Source organism: Prionailurus bengalensis, chromosome A3 (genome assembly GCF_016509475.1).
Source record: "Prionailurus bengalensis isolate Pbe53 chromosome A3, Fcat_Pben_1.1_paternal_pri, whole genome shotgun sequence".
Classification (NCBI taxonomy): Eukaryota; Metazoa; Chordata; class Mammalia; order Carnivora; family Felidae; genus Prionailurus; species Prionailurus bengalensis.
The window spans coordinates 140,025,774-140,047,287 of NC_057354.1; the positions used below are offsets into that span (position 1 = coordinate 140,025,774).

Consider the following 21,514-nt stretch of genomic DNA (forward strand, 5'->3'; position numbering starts at 1 on the left):
AGAGAGAAACGACCCCACAAACACGTGCAAGCCTGGGACCCCCGTGGGCTTTGCTGGTGGCCTGGGGCAGGTCAGACACTCCGGCCGAAGGACAAACTGCTGCAGGTTGCACCCCTACGGCGAGGAAGCCAACCAAACCCCCAGAGGTCTCTGTGGATCCTGATGGGACATCAGCCCCATCTGCGCTTTCCAGACGGCCGGTCGTGACAAGGCTCAGCACCGCAGTCACACGGCCGCCACGTAAGGGCTCAGCAACCCAGACAGCACGGCCCAAGACCCGAAGGGGCCGGGGGGTCCGTGCAGACAGGCCCTGTAGGTGGCTCCTGGGGGAGGCCAACAGGACAATCACACGCACATCCTCGGGTGTGGGACTAAGGCCACGTCAGGAAAACCGTATCTGCTAATACATACGCTCTCGTCTTGAAAAGGCTCCTTGGGAGAGCAGGCTGGTCCCTGGGCTCTGGCGGGGTCTCGGTGATCGACCTCGGGCCAACGAGCCACACACAGTAACTGTCCACCGAGGCTTGCCCGTCACCTGCCCCACTACCCCTGGGGACCGGGCTGGACCGGGTCTTGGTGGAAGAGGTGAGCCTGTGAACAGGACTCTTGACTACCACGGCTCCTTCCACAGCCACGTGACACCCCGCTCGTAAACCACAACCACGACACCATCACAAGTTTTATTTCCTACTCCTTGATTTTGAACTCTACTGATTAAGAAGTCTGGACGTTCGGGAGGAATCATGCTGACCCTAAGGCATCTAGTGAAATCTCTGTGTGGTGCTGGCTGATTCCAGTGTGCCGTGGGGTTGAGAACCCCCCCCCCCCACCGCAACTTTCCAACTCAGGAGTGAGAGAGTATTGTCATTAAGTTATCTCTACCTGTCTGTCAACCTACCCATCACCCATCTCTCTCACCTACCTATCTACTTCTATCATGGAATCTTCCACCAATCATCTACCATCTATCATCTATCTGTCTATCATCTGTTATCTATCTACAATCTATCATCTATCTAATCTAATCGCGTCCGTCCATCCATGCACCCATCCATCCGTCTGTCTGTCTGTCGTCCATGCATGCATTTCAGCCTGTCTCTCCACCCAGCTCTAATGCTCCTTCCCACGAGACGGGAAGGCTGCTGGAATCTTCTGTCAGTTCACGGCAACAGAGCTTCGGGGCAGGTCCTCATGGGAGCAGGACAGAGCGCACTGTAACCCCTGACCCCTGAAGAGAATATGTGGGGGGTCGCGCGAGGAGGCAGAGGGCGACGCCCCTGGGACGGGGTGACAGGCATCTCAAGGGCTCAGTGTCTCTCCCAGGAGCTGAGAGCAGACGCAGGATCGGGTGGCTCGCCGCCAGCAGGGGTGCAGCTTTCGCTCCCCCGTCAGACCACACTCAACCCTGAGGGGGAGGCCTCGTTCCGCATGATCCAATGCCATAGTATCAGGCATAAGAGACGTCCCACGCATATTTGTCGTGGGTGACCTGGGGGGAAGCGAGCGTCCGCTCTCAGGGAAACCCTTCTGTCCTGGCTCACCCCTGGGGCAGACTGTGGTGGCACAGCTGGGACAAGGGACCCGCCACCCCGTTTTCTTTGTTTTGTCCTCAACATGTAGTTGGCTTTATTTCTGTGGGTTACGTTCAAACCCACCTGAACTTAGAAACTGTCCCGAGGCCTCCGTGAGAACAAAAGTCCTACCGATGACTGAAATATGCACAAAAAGGACTAATTTCAACTTAAATAGGAGGCTCTGGAAATAAGTTAGTGAATTTTTACTGATTACGGCAGTTTTCATCCGTGTGTTCGCAGCACCTGAGAACTCAGTGCTACGTGAGACCACAAGTAACATCCTATCGCAAATCGGAGAGGTCTTCTACAGTTTCTGACCCCGTTGCGGAAAAATGAAACCCGTCACGCGGTCCGGACAGCACAGACCCTGCTCCAGCCCTCGACTGCCGTGAGCTCTGCCTGCACACCCACCACGGCCCCCGCTCCTCGCGGACCCGCGTGGCCGGGGACCCGCTGCGTGAGCAGTCACCTCCTCTCCAGGCACCTCCTAGCTCCAAAGGCAGGTGTCAGGCTCTGACTTTCCGTTTTCTCGGGTGACGGGTCTCAGAACGCGCCCAAGGCACACACGTGCCCAAGGACACTTACTCCCTGCCACAGCAGTTCTGATGACAGACGTCGACGTGGAAAAAAACACACAGTGTATTAAAAAGAGGGAAAGTTGCATGTTTATTCCCACAGATGCATTACGTGGAAATAAACAGACTTCTGTCCCCATCACGTATCGGAACTCTTCCAAAGCTTGGGCAGAAGGCGAGTGATTACGATTCATTTTGTGGATCCTTTGTGTTGAGCAAAACCGACATTTTTCCTTTTAGAATTAACTGAAGCTAGAATTCACTCTTAAAGGCAAGCGTGTGAGACTATGATTTCTGAGGTCTTCACAAATTTAATATTTTTATGAACTTTATGATGGAATCTGTCTCATTAACAGTGTTGCAATCATGTGTTTTCTGTCACCTAAGAATGTAGACGTGGGGGTCCTGGGGGTGCTCAGGCAGTTGAGCGTCTGACTCCTGATTTTGGCTCAGGTCATGATCTCAGGGTTGGTGGGTTCAAGCCCCACATTGGGCTCTGTGCTGATGGTGTGGAGCCTGCTTGGGATTCTCCTGCCCTCTCCCTCAGTCCCTCTCCCTGACATACTCTCTCTAAAATAAAAAAGGAGGTAGACGTATAATTTGATAGTGAGATTTTAAAAGTATATTTGTGTCAAATATTAGAATATCTCCGTTTACAAGGTATGCACCTCGTTTACTCAAGAATTGGTTTCTTGGATGAATGCTGGGCCGAGGAGGGGTCACTGTGGTGCACAAGGCCTCCCCGAGTCATGGGCTTCTTCACCCTAACAAAACAAACCTTTGCAGAGAACGTCCCTTGAGACCAAGAAACACGTTTATCCCCAGTGTGAGCGCCTTCCCCACACCTGGCACAGGTCCAGGGCCCCGAGCGAGGAGGGGGGATGGCGAACAACTCTTCACGGGCTGAGATTACTGGGGACTCTGTGCCAGTGTCGTGGAAGTTCAGGGGGACCGCATCAGCAGACTTTCTGCCCTACGTGAGCCAGGAGGTGGCTTCTTGGAAAGATAAACACTGACGGATGGACGCACGCCGACCCTTCCCAGGGACAGTAATACATTATGCTTGGTTCCCTGTAACGTGCAGAGTAAAGTCCCTGTGGGGGGCGCCAACACCTCTGGGGGAGGCGTTCCTTCCCGCCTCGCCCTCCAGTGACCACCCCTGCTCTGCACTTGACCGCACTACCCACCCATCCCCCACCTTCTCGGTTTCAAGAGCCAGCTTAAACACCTCCCCACCTTGGTGCCGTCCTGACCGCAGTCACACGTGAGCACATAGGGCTTCTTCGTGCCCAACTTCACGTGGATGTTCATTTCACCCCTGCTGGCATCCTGCACCTGACCTGAACTGGACAAAGTCCTCTCCCACAGAAGGAAGGCTGGAGCACGTGCGTGTTGACAAGCCTTTGTCCCAGACGGTCACCAGGTGCGTGCGTCACGGGACATCCTGCCCGGTCTGCCCACGTTACACACCAGCGTGCTCCAGCAAGCCAGTGGTCCTCACTGCCCCAGGGGCTGGGTCCACACTCCCCGAACTCAGTCCCCCAGTTGGAATAGGAGCAGTTCCTTCCACCCTGCTCATCCCGTGAGAACCCGTCACACAGCGTACGGGACGCGCCTCACTGCCACGCTGGGCTTTTCACGCAGGTCCTCTGGGAGCACCCTCACTAAGTTTTCTAAGCTTTCCTTCCAATTCTGGAACTCTGTGTCTAGGAACGCACTCAGTGAAATACAACTTAGAAAAATCGTTACGATAGAAGAACACATAATAAGAAACGAGGCACACTCACCACTTCCTCATGGGTCGCGTGTTCTACGTTAATGCCGTTAACCTGAGTAGACAACAAATTGAGAGCTGAAAATTGTGAGGATGATCACTGATTACTGTCACTATAAAATAAACAACAGGGCGGAGGCTCAAGTTTAAAATACTGACCTGCAGGACGGCGTCTCCGACGAACAACATCCCTGTCTGGTCGGCTGCAGGGTTGCAAAAGTGGCAACAGTGTTAAGAAAAATTGAGGTCATCACTCTTTTTAGGGCCCCGTTTAAGCTCAGTGCCCACAGCAACTGCAATGGCTTATGTGTCTGCCCATGTGTGTGCGTGTGTGCACACACATGTGGGTGAACACAGGTACATGCGTGCACACGTGTGGGCTGAGTGAGCATGTGTGTGGGATGTGTGTGCACACGTGTGGGGTGAACACACACGTGGGAATGTGTGCAGGGGGCATATACGTGTGTGTTGTGCGTGCGACATGCAGGGGTGTGCAGTGTGAGTGTGCGTGGGTGTGCGCGGGCCTGTGGTGTGCAGTATGTGTGTGAGCGTGGGTGCCTGTGCAGGTGTGCAGCAGGTGTGTGTGGGTGCACGTGCGAGGGCCCGTGCAGGTGTGGGAAGTGCCAGCACAAGGGGGTAGGCAGGTCCCGCCCATCAAGCTGAGCACGTTAAGGGAGTTCCTCCCCAGGCACACAAGAGCCCTTTAATAGGGAAAGAAGCTCATCACGTTCGTGGAAAGTCAGCTTCCCGGTTTTCATCAAGTCGGCACAGGCCATGAAGCAGGAAACCCAGAAACTCTTTAGCATTTCCAGTCTTTCTTGGGGACAAATTTACACAGACGGTTTTAATTAAAGAGACCGTGCGGAGACCGGAGGCTCGCGGTGCCGTCCGCATTACCACTCTGGTCCCCAGACGCAGAGACGGCTTCCAGGAAGACTGACGCACCTGCCCCAAATAGAAGGTGCTGCGGTTTCCTGTCTTCGTGCGGATTGGTTTTAATTTTTAAGTCTTTGGTTAAATACTGGAAGCCAGAGACTACGCTATTCTTTAAACATTGCAATTCTCTTCACGCTCCCTGTATGTATTTAAGGTGAGTTATTAATATTACTTCTGGTCATTGTAACAGTATTCAACTTTGTTGAAAATGAAATACAGCCCACATCACTAAACGTAATGGTACTGATCTCGGCTAGCTAACAGGGTTCTCACTTCCACGGCAGCTTTGCCCAGAAAAGCTGCGTGACCCACTGGTGTGACCAATGTCCCTGTCTCTGTCTCCCGGTCTCTCTCCCGCTCTCCTTCGTCCTTCCTGCACCCCCTCCAGCTCTGAGCTGGGGGCAGAGAACAGGACAATGCTGGCTTCAGGGGCTCAAAGTCTAGCAGGTGAAAACCCACACAGGGCGACAGAAGGATTACTGACTACTGGCTACACAGATTCTTTGTAAAATGTGCACGGTAGAGTCCCCACCTAAACACAGCCCTGACCCAGCACGAGAGGTGTGCATGGCGTTTGAAAAACCCCAGGTGCAGGACACGTAACTTTGTGGGTGCAGTGGGGGCCTCAGAAAACCTAGAACACAGACACCAGAGTTCCCCTTGCAGCCGAACGGTAAAAGGGAGAGCATGCGAGCGAGGGGTCCCTCCAGGCTCGGTCGGGTGGAACGGGGTGAGGCGAGCCGGACCGAGGGGGCTGCAGGGGCCAGCGGCCATGGTGTGTGAGGCCCTGAACACCATGCTACAGGCGGGACAGAATTTCAGGATGCCGCATCCTTCAGAGCAGGGCTCAGCCTCTCAACACCTCCCTCCGTGATTCGCACATACTTGTCCTCCACTGAATTTCAGTGAATGATACTCTCATCCCGGGTCGCTCTGGAAAAATGGGATCTATATGAAAGGTGAACTCAGGTAGTAAGGAATTCAACTTTATCTGAATTTTTCTTTTTTGGTTCCAGACATTCTGATGTGAAGTCTTAAGAGTTTGAACAGTGAGGTCTTTACTTGCAAAATTATACAAATCTATTCAATAGATGTTAACATGTATTTACATATGGAGATATAATCGTTTCATGTGCACGTATGATCTCTGTCTTTGCTGTGTCTGTGCCTAAAACCCACTGACTCCCAGCCCCACCTGGCCCGTCTGAACTCCTGGTTCTCAGCCCTCAGAACAGATGCCTGAACCCTCCACCTCCGTGCTCCCACCACCCCCTTTCCATTCCTGGGACCAGCCCCTCTCCAGCTGTGGGACCAGCCGTACAACTGAGCCATCCCCTTGACTCTACTGGGGCCAGGCTGTCTCTCATGATCAGAACGACCTCCTCCCCATGCACCTGTCACTGTACTCTCACATGAAGCCCTCTACCACCTCTCAGCTCTCTCTGTTCACACAGACCAACAAAGGGCCTCTGGTGGTGGCTCAGTCTGTGCTCAGGCCTCCCCGATGATGCTGTCTAGCTCCTGCTCCCTCAACATGGTCTGTGTCCCCATCCCTGCTCGGGCACCGACTGTCTGTTCCCAAGCCCACGTCGCCACCAAGTCACTGCTCCTTTGTGGAGAAACTATGGCCTTTGATGCTGACTTCTGCTCGATTACCTGCTGTTAAAACTTAACTATACTTGTCTTCACTTTCATGAGAAAGAAAAAGGACAATAATAAGAGTTATTTGTTAAAATTGAACAACCAATAACAAAAAAGTGACAGTGTCAGCAGTTGTTAAAAGTGACCTTGATACCTTAGATTGCTGTATAACCCACGCTGATGTCTCAGAAATACCATCCCCAGCTCTCTCTCTCTCTCTCTCTCTCTCTCTCTCTCTCACACACACACACACACACACACACACACACACGGGCTCTGCAGAATCCCCAAGTGACACACACACACACACACACACACACACACACACACACACACACGGACGGGCTCTGCAGAATCCCCAAGTGACTATAGAATCACAGGGAAAGACTGATCACCTTCAGTAATTTGGATCTGATTTTCTGAAAATAAACCCCTGTCGAGAACACCCCCCATTCTGGCAATTCTGCAGGAAGCGCAGGGTGCAACAGGGTCCCACAAGGTGCATGTGACACAGTCCCACAAGGTGTGACACGGTTCCCCAGGGTGCGACAGGGCCCCCAGAGTTTGACAGGGTCCCTTAGGGTGCAACAGGGTCCCTTAGGGTGCGACAAGGCCCCCGCAGGGTGGGACAAGGCCCCCGCAGGGTGGGACAGGATCCCACAGAGCTTCAGCATTTCTCACCCAGAGGATGAGTCCACTTCTATCATCTGTTTCAAGTTCTGTTTGTTTCGACAGCTTTAAAATCATGCCGTTCATCGGTTTGTTTCCAGTAAACAAGAAGAGGCACGGAAACGCTCTTCATCCCACTCTCTCCACCCCTAACTCGGTCCAGGATTGGCCCCGGGGCCTCCTCCCCCATAGGGCCAGCTCTCTGGACACGGGAAGTAGACTGGGGTTTGGTGAAAGAACCGGGGGGAGGCGAGTGTGGCGAGAAATTCTGCTCCCACTCTGCACTCAGCCGCCCCAAGCGGGAGGGGCGTCTCAGGCTGTGTGCGCACGACTCCGGTCGGGTGCAGCCTAACCCATCTCGGAGTGGGGTCTACCGAGATCCACGGACCCCCAGAAGGGGTCAGGGGCTGACCTGCTATCGCCGTGGGCGCGCGGGCCTGCGTGTCTGGACCTCGTTCTACACGCTGAAGGCGGGCTCCCCCACGGAACCGACAGGAAGGTGGGGGCCCCGCGGGCACCTCTGCTGGTTCAGGGGCAGTGAGACGGGAGCCCAGCACACGGGCCCTGGGTCTGAGCGGTGTCACTGCAAGGCTGCGGCACCCTGAATCAGTCACGTCTACGAGAATGGAGCTCGGACTCTTCCCTCTGCTTCCTGAGGCGGCTGGCGCTCGGCTCCCCGGGCACCTGTTGCACATTCCCTGGGCGTGCAAGACGGCAGGGGTCTCGAAGGGCTCAGCATCGCCTACAGATTCAGGAGTTAGTGTTGACTGGAAGCAGGGAAGGGGGAGGGGGAAGCTTTAACGTGCAATCAGCTAAGCTGATGAAATATCACGGATGTGAAAATAAATCTGAAAGGGCGGGCTTACGCCAGCGGACTCCATCTTGTTCTGTGTCCTTCACCTAGACCACGCCTCCTCCCTTTGAGTGACCTCCCGCTCACCCATTCAAGCTTCCTGATCAAAACACGCCACTTCCCCAGCCAATCGGCTGCCCCTAGACCCCTATAAAACCTTTGTGCTTTTGAAACTCGCTCTCTTTCCCTGGTATCTCACCGCTGCGTCGGTGCAGGTAGGGGATTGAGCTCGAGCTAGCTCGAATAAAGGCTCTTTGCTTTTGCATCGGACTCGGCTCCCTAGTGGTCTTTGGGGATCACGAATTCTGGGCATAACATTTGGGGGCTCGTCCGGGATCCCCAAGACCCCCAAGGGACCCCCGACCCGGAGAGCCTGACTGGCCACGGTTAGTGTCTGTTTGTTCTGTCTTTTCTGTGTGAGCTCATTTCTGGAATTCTGGTAGTGCCCGACGCGGTCTAAGTGGACGCACTGGAGGACCACGGGCCGGGAGTTTCGGAAGACGTTCCGATTCTCCCTTCTGGAGGGACGTGGAATCCCCTCATCTGTTTCGGAGGGACGTGGAATCCCCTCAAAGGTCTGAGACGAGGTGGGTCGCTCCCGCTGGTCGGCGTGAGGCCGTCGTCTTTGGAGGGACGTGGAATCCCCTCATCGGTTTTGGAGGGACGTGGAATCCCCTCATCGGTTTTGGAGGGACATGGAATCCCCTCAAAGGTCTAAGCTAGCTTTCAGTTTTGCTTCCATGGAGTTGGAAGACTTTCTAGGGGCCCTCTGTTTGTCTGTTTTTGTGTTTCTCTGTTTTGCTCTGTGGACTTACTGGACGGACGTTATGGGACAGACTCGGACTACTCCTCTAAGTATTATGATTGATCACTTTAAGGATGTGAGGGGAAGAGCTAACAACCTCAGTGTGGAAGTCCGAAAGGGTCGGTTGCAGTTTTTTTGTTCTAGCGAGTGGCCAACTTTCAATGTCGGATGGCCACCAGAGGGGACCTTCAACCTCCCTACCATCCACCGAGTCAGGAGTATCATCTCTCAGCCTAAGACGGGCCATCTTGATCAGCTCCCTTACATTATCACTTGGCAGGACCTTGTAGAAGACCCACCCTCTTGGCTTAAGCCCTTCCTAACCCTGCTCCCTCCGGAGCCAAAACCCATTCTTGCTTTGCAGGAGACAGAGAAGAGGAAACGTCTTACCCAGCCTTCAGCACCCCTCTACCCTGTCCTACAGGGGGGTACTGAAGAAGAATTAATTTTTCCTCCCCCGTATAACCCCTCTAGGATGCCGGAAGAACACCATCCTCCCCCTCCGGGGGAGGAAGACGCTGTTCCGAGAGCGGGAGGCGGAAACGCTCCAGGGGGAAGCCCGCCCTTTACCAGGCAAAGGGCTCAGAGGGGGCAATCCGCCTCCGCCGCCGACTCTACTATTCTGCCCCTGAGAGCCACCGGACCCCCAGACGCGGAGGGGAATCAGCCCCATCACTATTGGCCTTTCGCCACTAGTGACCTCTACAATTGGAAAGCTCAGAATCCTAAGTTTTCCGAGAAACCGGCAGGGCTTATTGATTTATTAGACTCTGTTCTTTTTACCCATCAGCCCACGTGGGACGATTGCCAGCAGCTTTCGCAAGTCCTGTTCACGACTGAAGAAAGAGAAAGAATCCTCAATGGGGCCCGAAAACTAGTTCCGGGCACACACGGGAATCCCACCACCAACCAGGCTCAGACAGATGCCTCCTTCCCCTTAACTCAGCCCCAGTGGGATTTCAACACGGCAGAAGGTAAGGAGAGGCTCCGGGTCTACCGCCAGACTCTAATGGGGGGTCTCCGAATGGCTGCTAGAAAGCCAACCAATTTGGCCAAGGTAGGAAATGTACAACAGGGAAAAGATGAATCTCCGGCTGCCTTTTTAGAACGGATCATGGAGGCATTCCGTACCTATACCCCCATGGATCCAGAGGCTCCGGAAAGCAAGGCAGCTGTTATCATGGCCTTTGTAAACCAATCAGCCGTAGACATTAGGAGAAAATTACAGAAAATAGATAGACTAGGAGAAAAAAGTCTGCAGGACTTACTGGTGGTAGCCGAAAAGGTATATAATAACCGGGAGCCTCCTGAGGACAAGCAAGGTCGCGCCATGGCGGCTGCCAGCAGTAAGCAGACTCGAGACCTGGCCAGAATACTGCTAGCTACCACTGCTGACTTCCCCGAGGAACGAGACCGCTGTCTCCGGCAGCTGGCAGACGACGCAAGAAAAGGTAAAGGAACCACCAAGAGGGGGAAGCAGAGGCTGCAGAAGGATCAGTGCGCATACTGCAAGGAGATAGGGCATTGGGCCCGAGATTGTCCGAAAAGGGCCGGCGGGAAGGGAAGCAAGACTGATCGAGTAAAAGTCCTAGAGCTGGATGAACTAAGTGATTAGGGGAGTCAGGGTTCGGACCCTCTCCCCGAACCCAGGGTAACTCTTAAAGTGGAGGGGACCCCTATTGACTTCCTTGTCGACACCGGAGCACAACATTCGGTCCTCCGCACCCCACAAGGAAAACTAGCTAGCAAGAAGTCCTGGGTACAAGGGGCAACTGGTATGAGCCAGTATTCATGGACTACCCAAAGAACAGTAGATTTGGGAACGGGCCGGGTATCCCACTCCTTTATGGTAATACCAGAATGCCCCTACCCGCTGTTAGGACGAGACTTACTGACCAAGATTGGAGCTCAGATAACTTTCAGACAAGGGGGGCCTCAGGTCACCGATGGCAAGGGCCACCCCATCCAGGTCCTGACCATGAAAGTGGAGGATGAATACCTCCTCCACCAGGAGGCGCTCCCGAGAGAGGATAATATAGACAGATGGCTACAAGAATTCCCCTCGGTTTGAGCAGAGACAGGGGGGATGGGACTAGCCGCTCATAGGACCCCAGTCCTGGTAAAGCTCAAGCCAGGAGAGAGTCCGGTAAGGATCAAACAATACCCCATGTCTCAGGAGGCCCGGAAGGGGATCCAGCCACACATCCGGAGACTACGAAGCCTAGGGGTACTAGTTCCTTGCCAGTCTGCCTGGAACACCCCCTCACTGCCGGTCAAAAAGCCTCACACAAATGACTACCGACCGGTACAAGACCTCCGGGAAGTAAATAAGAGGGTCGCGGACATACACCCAACTGTTCCCAACCCATATACTCTCTTGAGCTCCTTAGCGCCCTCCAGGGTCTGGTATACTGTACTAGATTTAAAGGACGCCTTCTTCAGTCTGCTGTTGGCACCCCAGAGCCAACCCTTGTTCGCCTTTGAGTGGCATGATCCGGAGGAGGGCTACAGTGGACAACTCACCTGGACACGGTTACCTCAGGGATTCAAAAATTCACCCACCATCTTCGACGAGGCACTACACAAGGACCTGGGTGAGTACAGAAGGGAGCACCCTGGCCTCACCCTTCTACAGTATGTAGATGACATCCTGATTGCTGCCGACACGGCCGAGGACTGCGAGCGAGGGACCCAGGACCTGCTGGCTACCTTTGGGGCCTTGGGGTACCGGGCATCTGCAAAGAAGGCTCAGATATGCAGGGAGAGAGTAAGTTACCTGGGATATATCCTGGAGGGCGGACAGCGGCGGTTATCAGAAGCCAGAAAAGAAACTGTCCTAAAGATCCCTACTCCCACCTCCCGAAGAGAAGTGAGGGAATTCCTAGGATCAGCCGGCTACTGCCGCCTCTGGGTTCCAGGTTTTGCTGAGATCGCCAGGCCCCTATATGAAGTTACCAAAGAGGGGAAAACATTTAAATGGGCTAAAAAAGAAGAAACTGCCTTTAACCAGTTAAAAAGGGCCCTCCTAAGTGCCCCAGCCCTGGGCCTACCGGACATTACGAAGCCCTTCCACCTCTTTGTAGACGAACATAAGGGAATAGCAAAAGGAGTTCTAACTCAAGCCTTAGGCCCCTGGAACCATCCAGTGGCTTACCTGTCTAAGAAACTAGACCCAGTGGCTGCTGGCTGGCTGCCATGCCTAAGAATTATTGCAGCGACAGCACTCCTAGTCAAGGATGCAGACAAACTGACCCTAGGACAGGAGATCTGGATCACGACCCCACACGCCATTGAAGGGGTCCTGAAACAGCCTCCAGATAGATGGATGAGCAACACACGTGTGACTCATTACCAGAGCCTCCTACTCAACCCTCCACGAGTGCGGTTCCACCCCAGTGCAGCCCTCAATCCCGCAACCCTGCTGCCCGACCCTGACCTAGGTGCTCCACTACATGACTGCGGGAATCCTGGAACAAGTACATGGATTCCGGACGGACCTGACCGACCGGCCCCTCCCCGATGCTGAGGCTACTTGGTTCACTGATGGCAGCAGCTTTGTGCGAGACGGACACAGGTATGCGGGTGCAGCGGTGGTCACCGAAACCGACACCGTATGGGCGGAGGCTCTACCCTCCGGAACGTCAGCCCAGCGAGCAGAGCTCATAGCCCTCACCAAGGCGCTGATGCTGGGAGCTGGAAAACGGCTCAACATCTACACAGACAGCCGTTATGCATTTGCCACAGCTCATATTCATGGGGCAATTTATCAGGAGAGGGGGTTACTGACGGCAGAAGGACGGACTATAAAAAATAAGCAGGAGATACTTAACCTGCTTATGGCCTTATGGCTTCCTGCCAAGCTAGCCATTATCCACTGCCAAGGGCACCAAAAAGCTGATAACCTAGTAGCTAGAGGTAATCGAAAGGCTGACCAGGCAGCCAAGGCAGTAGCCCTTACTCCAGTCCCCACCATGACCATACAACGACCAGACCCGGGAGACCCAGTTTTACCAGACCAGCCCAAGTACTCCCAGGAGGAGTTACAGCGGATCAAGAAACTCCCCATGGCCCAGGAGATAAAGGGATGGTGGTATACACCTAACAAGGAGCTCGTGTTGCCAGACCAGCTCGGAGTCTCAATATTAGAGCACGTGCATCGGTCTACTCACATGGGGGCCCGAAAATTAAAAGACTTAATCCGACATGCCGGAATTAAGATTCACCAACAGGACACCAAAATAGAGCAAGTTGTATCTGCCTGCAAGACCTGCCAACTCACCAACGCGAGGGCCACATCAAATAAAAAAGGAACCAGGCTCAGAGGCACCAGACCGGGAGCCCAATGGGAAGTCGACTTCACTGAAGTCAAACCAGGAAAGTATGGTTTTAAATATCTTTTAGTATTTACAGACACCTTCGCTGGCTGGGTGGAGGCATACCCAACCAAGCATGAAACGGCTCAGACGGTGGCTAAGAAGCTACTAGAAGACATCTTACCCAGGTATGGTTTTCCTGCCATGGTAGGATCGGACAATGGACCAGCTTTTATCTCGCAGGTAACACAGGCAGTAGCCAAGGCGGTGGGGGCAAACTGGAAATTACATTGTGCTTATAGGCCCCAGAGCTCAGGACAGGTAGAAAGAATGAATAGAACCCTAAAAGAGACCCTTACCAAATTAACCATGGAGACTGGCGGGGACTGGGTGACTCTCCTACCGTACGCCCTTTACCGGGTTAGAAACACTCCTTACACTCTGGGTTTTACTCCCTACGAGATCATGTTTGGCAGGCCACCCCGTTATTCCCAGCCTTCAAGCTGAACTTATTGCTGAGTTTAAAGATCAAGAACTTTTTCTTTCCTTGAGCGGGCTCCAGAGGGCGCACGAGGACATTTGGCCGCGCCTCCGTGCCATCTACGAGGCTGGCCTGATCCCGACACCTCATCAGTACAGGCCGGGAGACTGGGTCTACGTGAAGAGGCACCACCGAGAGACTCTCGAGCCGCGCTGGAAGGGACCCTACATCGTGGTGTTGACGACCCCCACCGCTCTCAAGGTAGACGGCATTGCGACCTGGGTCCATCACACCCACGCCCAGCCAGCGGACCCCTCCTCGATCCGGAAGGACTTCGTCACGCGATGGGCCATCAGTCGGGACCAACACAACCCACTCAAGCTCAAGCTACAGCGCATTCGACCCACCTAATATTGGTAACTCTGTTAACTCTGCTTGTCATTGCTCATACGCCCCCCAAAACATCACCTGGCAGATCATAGACACCAGCTCGGGCACAATACTTAATCAGACCTCCCAGAACCACCCCAGGGACACTTGCTTCCCAGAACTTTGCGTAAACCTCCAAACTCTGTTCCCCTTGTCACCAAAAATGCAGCCGGCCCCATGATTGGGTCCGTAAGCTACGTGACAAGGGGGGAATGAAAGGGCGGGCCTACGCCAGCGGACTCCATCTTGTTCTGTGTCCTTCACCTAGACCACGCCTCCTCCCTTTGAGTGACCTCCCGCTCACCCATTCAAGCTTCCTGATCAAAACACGCCACTTCCCCAGCCAATCGGCTGCCCCTAGACCCCTATAAAACCTTTGTGCTTTTGAAACTCGCTCTCTTTCCCTGGTATCTCACCGCTGCGTCGGTGCAGGTAGGGGATTGAGCTCGAGCTAGCTCGAATAAAGGCTCTTTGCTTTTGCATCGGACTCGGCTCCCTAGTGGTCTTTGGGGATCACGAATTCTGGGCATAACAAAATCAATCGCAAATCTATACGGTGATGACATACTCATGGCAGTGAGACGCCAGATGCAAGTGAAAATTCTAGAGAAGGCTGGAAATCAGGGGCCCAGGGGACCCACAGCTGCACCCACGCAGCTCAGACACCCTGAGGTCTAAGGACCCCAAGGCCGCAGCTTCAGAAGCTCGGCCCCTGCAGGCTGGAGAGCTGGGCAGGCAGCGGCCCCGCCTCACCTCTGCTTCCCCTCAGAGAAATCCCCACACGTGGCTGCAAAATGCTGTCCTGTGTCACGTGCGAACATCTGCACGAATAGCACGGCGTGTCTGCTCCCAGTCTGACACTCAGCGGGGCCTTATGAGAACCCACATTTCGCCCAGGACGCTTACTCGCTTTTAACAAGGGAAGTTTCGCGTGAAAGACCCTGGCTCTCATCCCTTTCGCCCTTCCTAACGCACAAGCTCCTCTCTTTCCCTCCCTCTTGTTGAAATTTTCTGGGTAGTTTCGGGGGGGGGGGCCCACGTGTCTCCCGAACACGGGTCTCAAACCAGCCACCGGCCGGGCCTGCCCACACGCCTGCCGAAACGTTGCCGCGATACCCGGACTTGCACCGCGGCCGGGAACGGACCGGGTCTCCGAGCGCGTCCGGCGGCGCAGCGGCAGAAGAACTAGACGTGGGACAGCCCAGGTTTGCGACGGGGCTGCCCCCGCCCCTGGGCGCGGCCTCAGCGGACAGGCCCGGGAGCGCCTCCTCCCGCGGGGCGTTGGCGAGCGGCTGCGCCGCAGCAGCTCGGGGTGACCGCTGCCAGCCGTCCAGCGCCTCCCTGTGCTCACTGTCTGCACGCGGCACGAAGCTCCGCGCTTCATTTCCGCCACATGGAGAGGCTCCTTGTGAACGTCGTTCTCGGTGGAGACGCTCTTCTCCCCCTTAATCCGGCTCAGTACGAACCGGGTAATCGAAGAGCAGCTTCCGTGACCGACCCCCGAGAGAGGAGCCGCGCTGCTTTCGCTTTTCCAAAAGCGTAAATGTTCTCAGGGTCTGTGTGTGACTCCACACACGCACGACCACGGTGACGCTGGCGCGTCTGCGACAGAGCGTCTGAGATGCCAGTAGGCGAGGGGGTGGGGTCTGCACCCCAAGAAGGGTGGGGGAAGCCCAGCGAGGCAGAGCTGCCATGGGAACGAGGCTGAGGCACGATGCACGGGGTCAGTGGGTGACCAAGGCCAGCAACACGCAAAGGGCTGAATTTCTGCCCGGCGTTTACGGTTTTGTGACGGGACGGGGTCACTGGATACTCCTGGGCAAGGACACAGAAGCGCCACACAGAGAATTAAGCGTCAAGTTCAAAGGATGCGGCCACATTCACCACACCTGCATGCTCAGCGTGAACACCCCACCCACGCAGAACTCCTTGCTGGCTCTGTGACATCTCCCTCCGAGTCCTGCTGCCTACAGCTGGTTCAGGTTTTTTATTTTTATTTATTTACTTATTTTTTTTGAGAGACAGAGCATGAGTGGGGGAGGTGCAGACACAGAGAGAGACACAGAACCCAAAGCAGGCTCCAGGCTCCAAGCTGTCAGCACAGAGCCCGACGCGGGGCTCGAACTCACAGACTGTGAGATCATGACCTGAGCCGAAGCCGGACGCTCAACCGACTGAGCCACCCAGGCGCCCCACTGGTTCAGGTTTTTAAGTGGAATTCTGGGTGATGACATCACTCAGCCACCCTGAGGGGCCCACACTTCTGCATCCTGGGCAGGTGGGCCTGGGCAGGTGTGAGCAGATGTAGGCAGGTGGGCCTGGGCAGGTGTGGACAGGTGGGCCTGGGGAGGTGCACTCAACACCGCCAGGGAGTAGACACGCAGGAGCGCACCCCTGAGACTGATCTCAGGCAGAACTGCGTCCCCACACAACAGGCTAGCTCAGCTCAGAGCACACAACACGACACAACACAACTCCACGTGACACACCTCCTCTATGCTGCGAGAGGAAAACCAAACATGCCCCCCCCCAGTTCTGAGCAATTTCTGTGGGGCGTCTATTACCTACCAGGTGTGGGCGCAAACTAGGAAGATACCCTCGCCTGCTAAATACCTCTCTCCTCACTGGCGGGATCAACAGGGCAGCTTGAGCTGCACAAGACTGCGATGCCCTCTCTGCAGCCTGGACTCGAGAAACCAGGGCCGGGCCCCGTCAGCACCGCACGAGGCAGAGGCTGCTGGTCAGCCTGCGGCTCCCACGGGATGTGCTGCTCTCCTCAAGAAAAGAGTGAACGCCCCTCGCCGCACGCACTGACAGAGGGTCTGTGGTGCCCCCGGTGGCCTCTGGAGTAACCCGGGGACCCGGCTGGTCCAGCTTCCCCGCCTGTCCTGTGAAATCTTAGTGCACCTGCTGCGGAGGCCCGACTTCCGGTGCCGGGCCAGAACTCCGCGTTGATCACTTCACAGCAAGGAGAGCAAAGCCCGACCAGGACGAATGACCTCCTCAGGTTACGCTTCGAGTCTCCGGGGCCAGCTCTCCTCAAGGTCATCCTACGCCCACCACCCACGGAGCCCCAGAGTCGTGCAGTTTGCTCACATCCTTCAGACGGGGCCGAGCACAGCTGACCCTGAGTGTTAACTGGCAACCGCGAATCTGCTCTAAGCCACACCTTCCGAGGTAGTTAGTTACCTTCAGCTTATGAAGCTTGATCTCTTGTTGGTTATGTCCGTGTTCTGTGTATGCGCACGCGCACGTATCCGTAACTCTACACAGAACAGGCTCACATATATGCATACACGTGTACGCACACAAACAGTGCAACTTCCATGTACGTACTCAAGTACTGATCTAGTTTTCCTCCAGGCTGAGGTCCTGTGCTCCACACCTCCATGTCTCGGGGTCTGGAAAGGAACCAGCACCCAGGATGCATTTAGGAAATACAGAAAGTTGTCAGGAAAGGGCATACGCGGATCTGCAGAAGGGCGGCACTGGACCCTAGTGTCCTGGGTCTAGGGTTCTTCACTATTTCCGTTGACCCCTGTATTCCTTTGTGTGATCATTAAATAATAAGTAAATAAAAGGCCACAAGTGTATGGGCGCTTTCTGTTTAAGTTTGAGACGTTTCTCCACAAGGTAAATGCAGCACCAGTTTCAGACACTGAAATCACATGAGACGTAAGGAACACGTACTCACTAGTCATCACTAACCAGAAGTTGAACTGCTATGAAATGCTGGCGTTTTGTCACTTAAGGAAGGAAAACTCTACTACGTTATTTCTAAGGTTTTTTTTTCCAGTTGGTAACCACTTATGGCTTGTTAATTATTAACAGATGGAGTCATAAGTCACAGTTGTAGTTAAAACCACGTGTTTTAGGAAATTTGTGTGTGAAACATAATACAGTAAATTAGGGAACGTTTCTGTGCGAATCCGGAGCCTCTAGAAGGAAGTGTTTTCTAGCTCACCTGTAAGAGGCCCGACAGCTGCCGTACCGGCTCTCCTTGTCTCCACTTCCTTGAACATCCCTGCCCCCGGACCTCATCTGCCAGCGGGAAAGGGCTCCTCGGCAGCTACGGATTCCACTCTTGGCGCAGACGCAAGCACACAGGCTGGAAGCCAGCCACGAGCTTCATCAGCAGAACAACACAAGAAAAGCAGCACGAGAAAGTGGGATATAGCTGGAAAGGGTCCAAGGAAAAGAGCCCAATGGTGTGGCCCAAAAGAAGGACTCATCAAGGTTTGAAAGAGCAGAGCTAATGTACATACGAGGCCCTTTGTGTCCAGGGAAAGGAAGCTGCTGAAGGCACTGTTGTTGACAAAATGCAAGCGCCCCCCCCCCAATACTTGCCCAGCCCCGAGTCACCTCCCCCCACGACAGGTGCACGTGCTCACACTGCTTCCGAGAGCCCGGTGTTTCCTTCTGGTGAGAGGAGGCCCTGCGCTCCCCTGAACTCGGGCTGAAGAGAGCTGACCAAAAGACATGCCGCAAGCTCATTCCCTCGGCCTTTCCGAGGGTGACTTGGGTGCAGTCCCAGTTAGTGGGTGGGGACGATGCCGGAAAGCATTCTTCTTGCAGGAAAAGACGGCCCTTCCTGGAGGTGGCCTTCGCCAACTCTCTTCTGCCCCACCTGGAAAGAGGTTACTGCCTTGAAAGGCAGCCATTCTGTAAACGTGGAACAGGTAATGAGGCGAAGCCCAAGTTGGTAGGGACGGCTCCGTGGAAGGACGGGGAGATGCCGGGGCCTGGACCGTTGGCTTCTTGTTGAGTCAGAAAAGCAGACCCTATCCCTTCAGGCCACTGGACATTTAGGATATTTCACAACCAAAGACATCCCTACCTGGATGTGAATCCACGGATTTTCAGGGCAATTTCTCACGATGACCTCAGAGACTCACCACGTGGGCCACACCCTGGCTTTTCCGTTTGCCAGCCGTGTGTCTCTGGACAATCTTTTTAGTGTCCTTGTGCCTCAGCGTTCTCACTGCACCACGAGGGTGGTCACGAGAGTCCCTCTCTGACAGGGTGCTGAATGCCCAGACGCAGAAAGCATTAAAATTCATATTTTTCTTTGCACTACGATCTGCTCCTGCCGTTATTTATCTGTGTCCCTGTGGGTGACCTGGCTTCCCCAGCATGAGGCACACTCCAGGAGGGCAGGAAGCAGGTGTGTCTTCACTGCCCCCTGAAGCGAGGGGGAGCTCAGTGTAGCAGCAGGTCCCCGAGAGTGAGCGAGAGCCTGTGATCTTACAAGCCAAGTGAGCTGCCCCTGTTCACGAGGTTTGACGTTACCAAACAGAAATTTCTAATAATAACTTGAAGGGCTTCAGGAATTGAAGGACTGTTAAATGTCCAAGGAAAGATATTTTTAAGACTTTGCTGACTAGGTATATAGTATTAATAAATATCCTCAAGCAAAATAAACACTTGTACCTTTTCCTCGTGATGTGAGCAGACATCATGGACTCACCGGGCCTCTGAGCTCAGAGCCTCAGCCTGGCTGGAGGCCGCGGGGCACCGCGGTCTGCCGGGGTCCCTCCCAGGAGGCCTGGGCACCGAGATGTGCGGGGAGAGCCTCTGGGTGCGTCCTGAGCCCCAGAGGGACTTCATGCGCTCGCAGAGGTGGGAAAGCTCTTCCTGAAGAAATAAAGGAGCCAGAGGGTAACCCGGCCCCTCGGCCTCGGACCCCTCTCAGGCCCCCTCCTTTCACACCCCAGGTGCTCAGGCAGCCGCTCCTCCCCATGGAGGTTAAGTTCTTAGAAAATCACCCTAATTCAAATGCTTCTTTTGTTCTAATTCCCCAACCCGTTCCGAGCACCCTTAAGCATGCACCTGCCACGGGGCGTGGATCCCCACCCCTACCCACATTTCCAGCATCTGCTGATCCCCGTGTCTGCTGTGTCATGTTACCAAATGCCGTCAGATGCTGCTGAAGCTAAAGATACAGAGACTCCAGCAGGAGTCCCCGTGGTGTCTCTGTAAAATCGCGCCTGGGCTCCCCTTCAAAGCACCTGAGAGGCTGGCGGCTGCCCCCACGTTCACCAAGACGTCCGAGAGCGCGGTCCCTCCTGCTCACTTCCTGCAGCAGCCGGGTGGTGGGTCTTTAATGTGAACAGACGTTATAATGCTGCGTTTGGAAAGTCTGCAAACCACCTTCTCGCTGGCAAATACAACCCAAGCTCCTTCCTTGGACTTCAGACCCCGAACACCCGACCACCTGCCTCTTCCGGCGTGTCTCTGCCTCTTCCAGCAAAACGACGCCTGTGTCTCCACCTCTTCCGGCGTGACGACCACTGTCTCCGCCTCTTCCGGCCTGACGACCACTGTGTCTCCACCTCTTCCGGCCTGACGACCACCATGTCTCCTCCTCTCCACGTGCACCACGCTCCCGCCGAGGCAACCCGGGCTACACTCTTCCGTTTCTCGCCAATATCGGTGAACATCACCCGCGGGAGGCCTTTCTCAGACCACGTCGCACAAAACCCTCCCTCACGTCCATCATCACACGGCCTAGTTTCCTACACAGCGGAACCTATGGCGCCGGCCTGAACATACCTTATTCATCTTGTTGCCTGACGATTTTGATGTGATGGTGGGCTCATCACCGCTGAATGCCCAGAACAGAGACTCTTCCGAAGACATGATTTGTTGAACGTGGCTGCACAAATGCACAGATGAACGACAGCCTGAGCTGACGTTCCCCTTTGACCTTACAGTTTATAGCCGCCTCGCTCCTGAAGGTGAAGCCAGGTGCACATCACGTTCCCAGTGGGACTGAGGCTGCAGACGATCCCTCAACATCTAGGCCTTCCTTGTGGGCAAGTGACACGTGCCACATCGGGGAGGTACCCAGGCCATGTGGGGGTGCGGCCGTCTCACCAGGGCCAGTCAGTGTCCCCCTTCCCACCACTCACCTGGAGTCTCCCGTCTCCAGGAGCCAATCCTGACTTGACTGCTGGACTGGGAACCAGTTCACGGGTGTGCTGGCTGCCATGTGCGTCTCCAGGTCGCCTGGACCCGGGGCTCCAGCACACGGGGCCCCACACTTTCACCCGACACCCGAGGCACACGGCAGCTGGGCACAGATTTCCAGCAGCCAAGGGCGTCCCTGCCCGTAAAACCATAGTCCTGTGCCACACTCTGAGGTGAGTGGCGTTACACCGAGCCTGGGTCTCTAAAAGCTCACAGTCGGTTGAGCATTTATGCAGACTTTACAAAGAGTTCAGGGTGTGGGATATGCACTCGGTGAAAAGGGAAGCAACAGGTCTGGAACGCAGGCCGACAGCAGTAGGGTGGGGGCGACCGTCTTCGTGTCTGAGAAGAGGCCTGAGCTACTGAGGCCGACTGAGGCAGGACCGCACTGATGGAGTGCAGGGACAGGTGACCCAATGGATGGGGACAGGGCCCTGGCTCTCAGCTCACCGGCCACCGATGCCAGGACAGAGGCAGCCTGAGAAGACAGGAAGC

At 54.9% G+C, this 21,514-nt stretch overlaps 1 protein-coding gene across 1 annotated transcript in view; it reads right to left on the reverse strand.

The window, feature by feature from the left end:
* The window catches only part of SNTG2 (syntrophin gamma 2), a 138,313-nt gene that overhangs the window by 105,657 nt on the left and 11,142 nt on the right, over window positions 1-21,514 (reverse strand). Inside the window, exons 4-5 of the mRNA XM_043604659.1 lie at window positions 4,083-4,126; window positions 3,937-3,978 (exon numbers count right to left, since the gene is read on the reverse strand). Coding sequence (XP_043460594.1) covers window positions 3,937-3,978; window positions 4,083-4,126 — 86 coding nt within the window. The remainder of the gene's footprint in view (window positions 1-3,936; window positions 3,979-4,082; window positions 4,127-21,514) is intronic.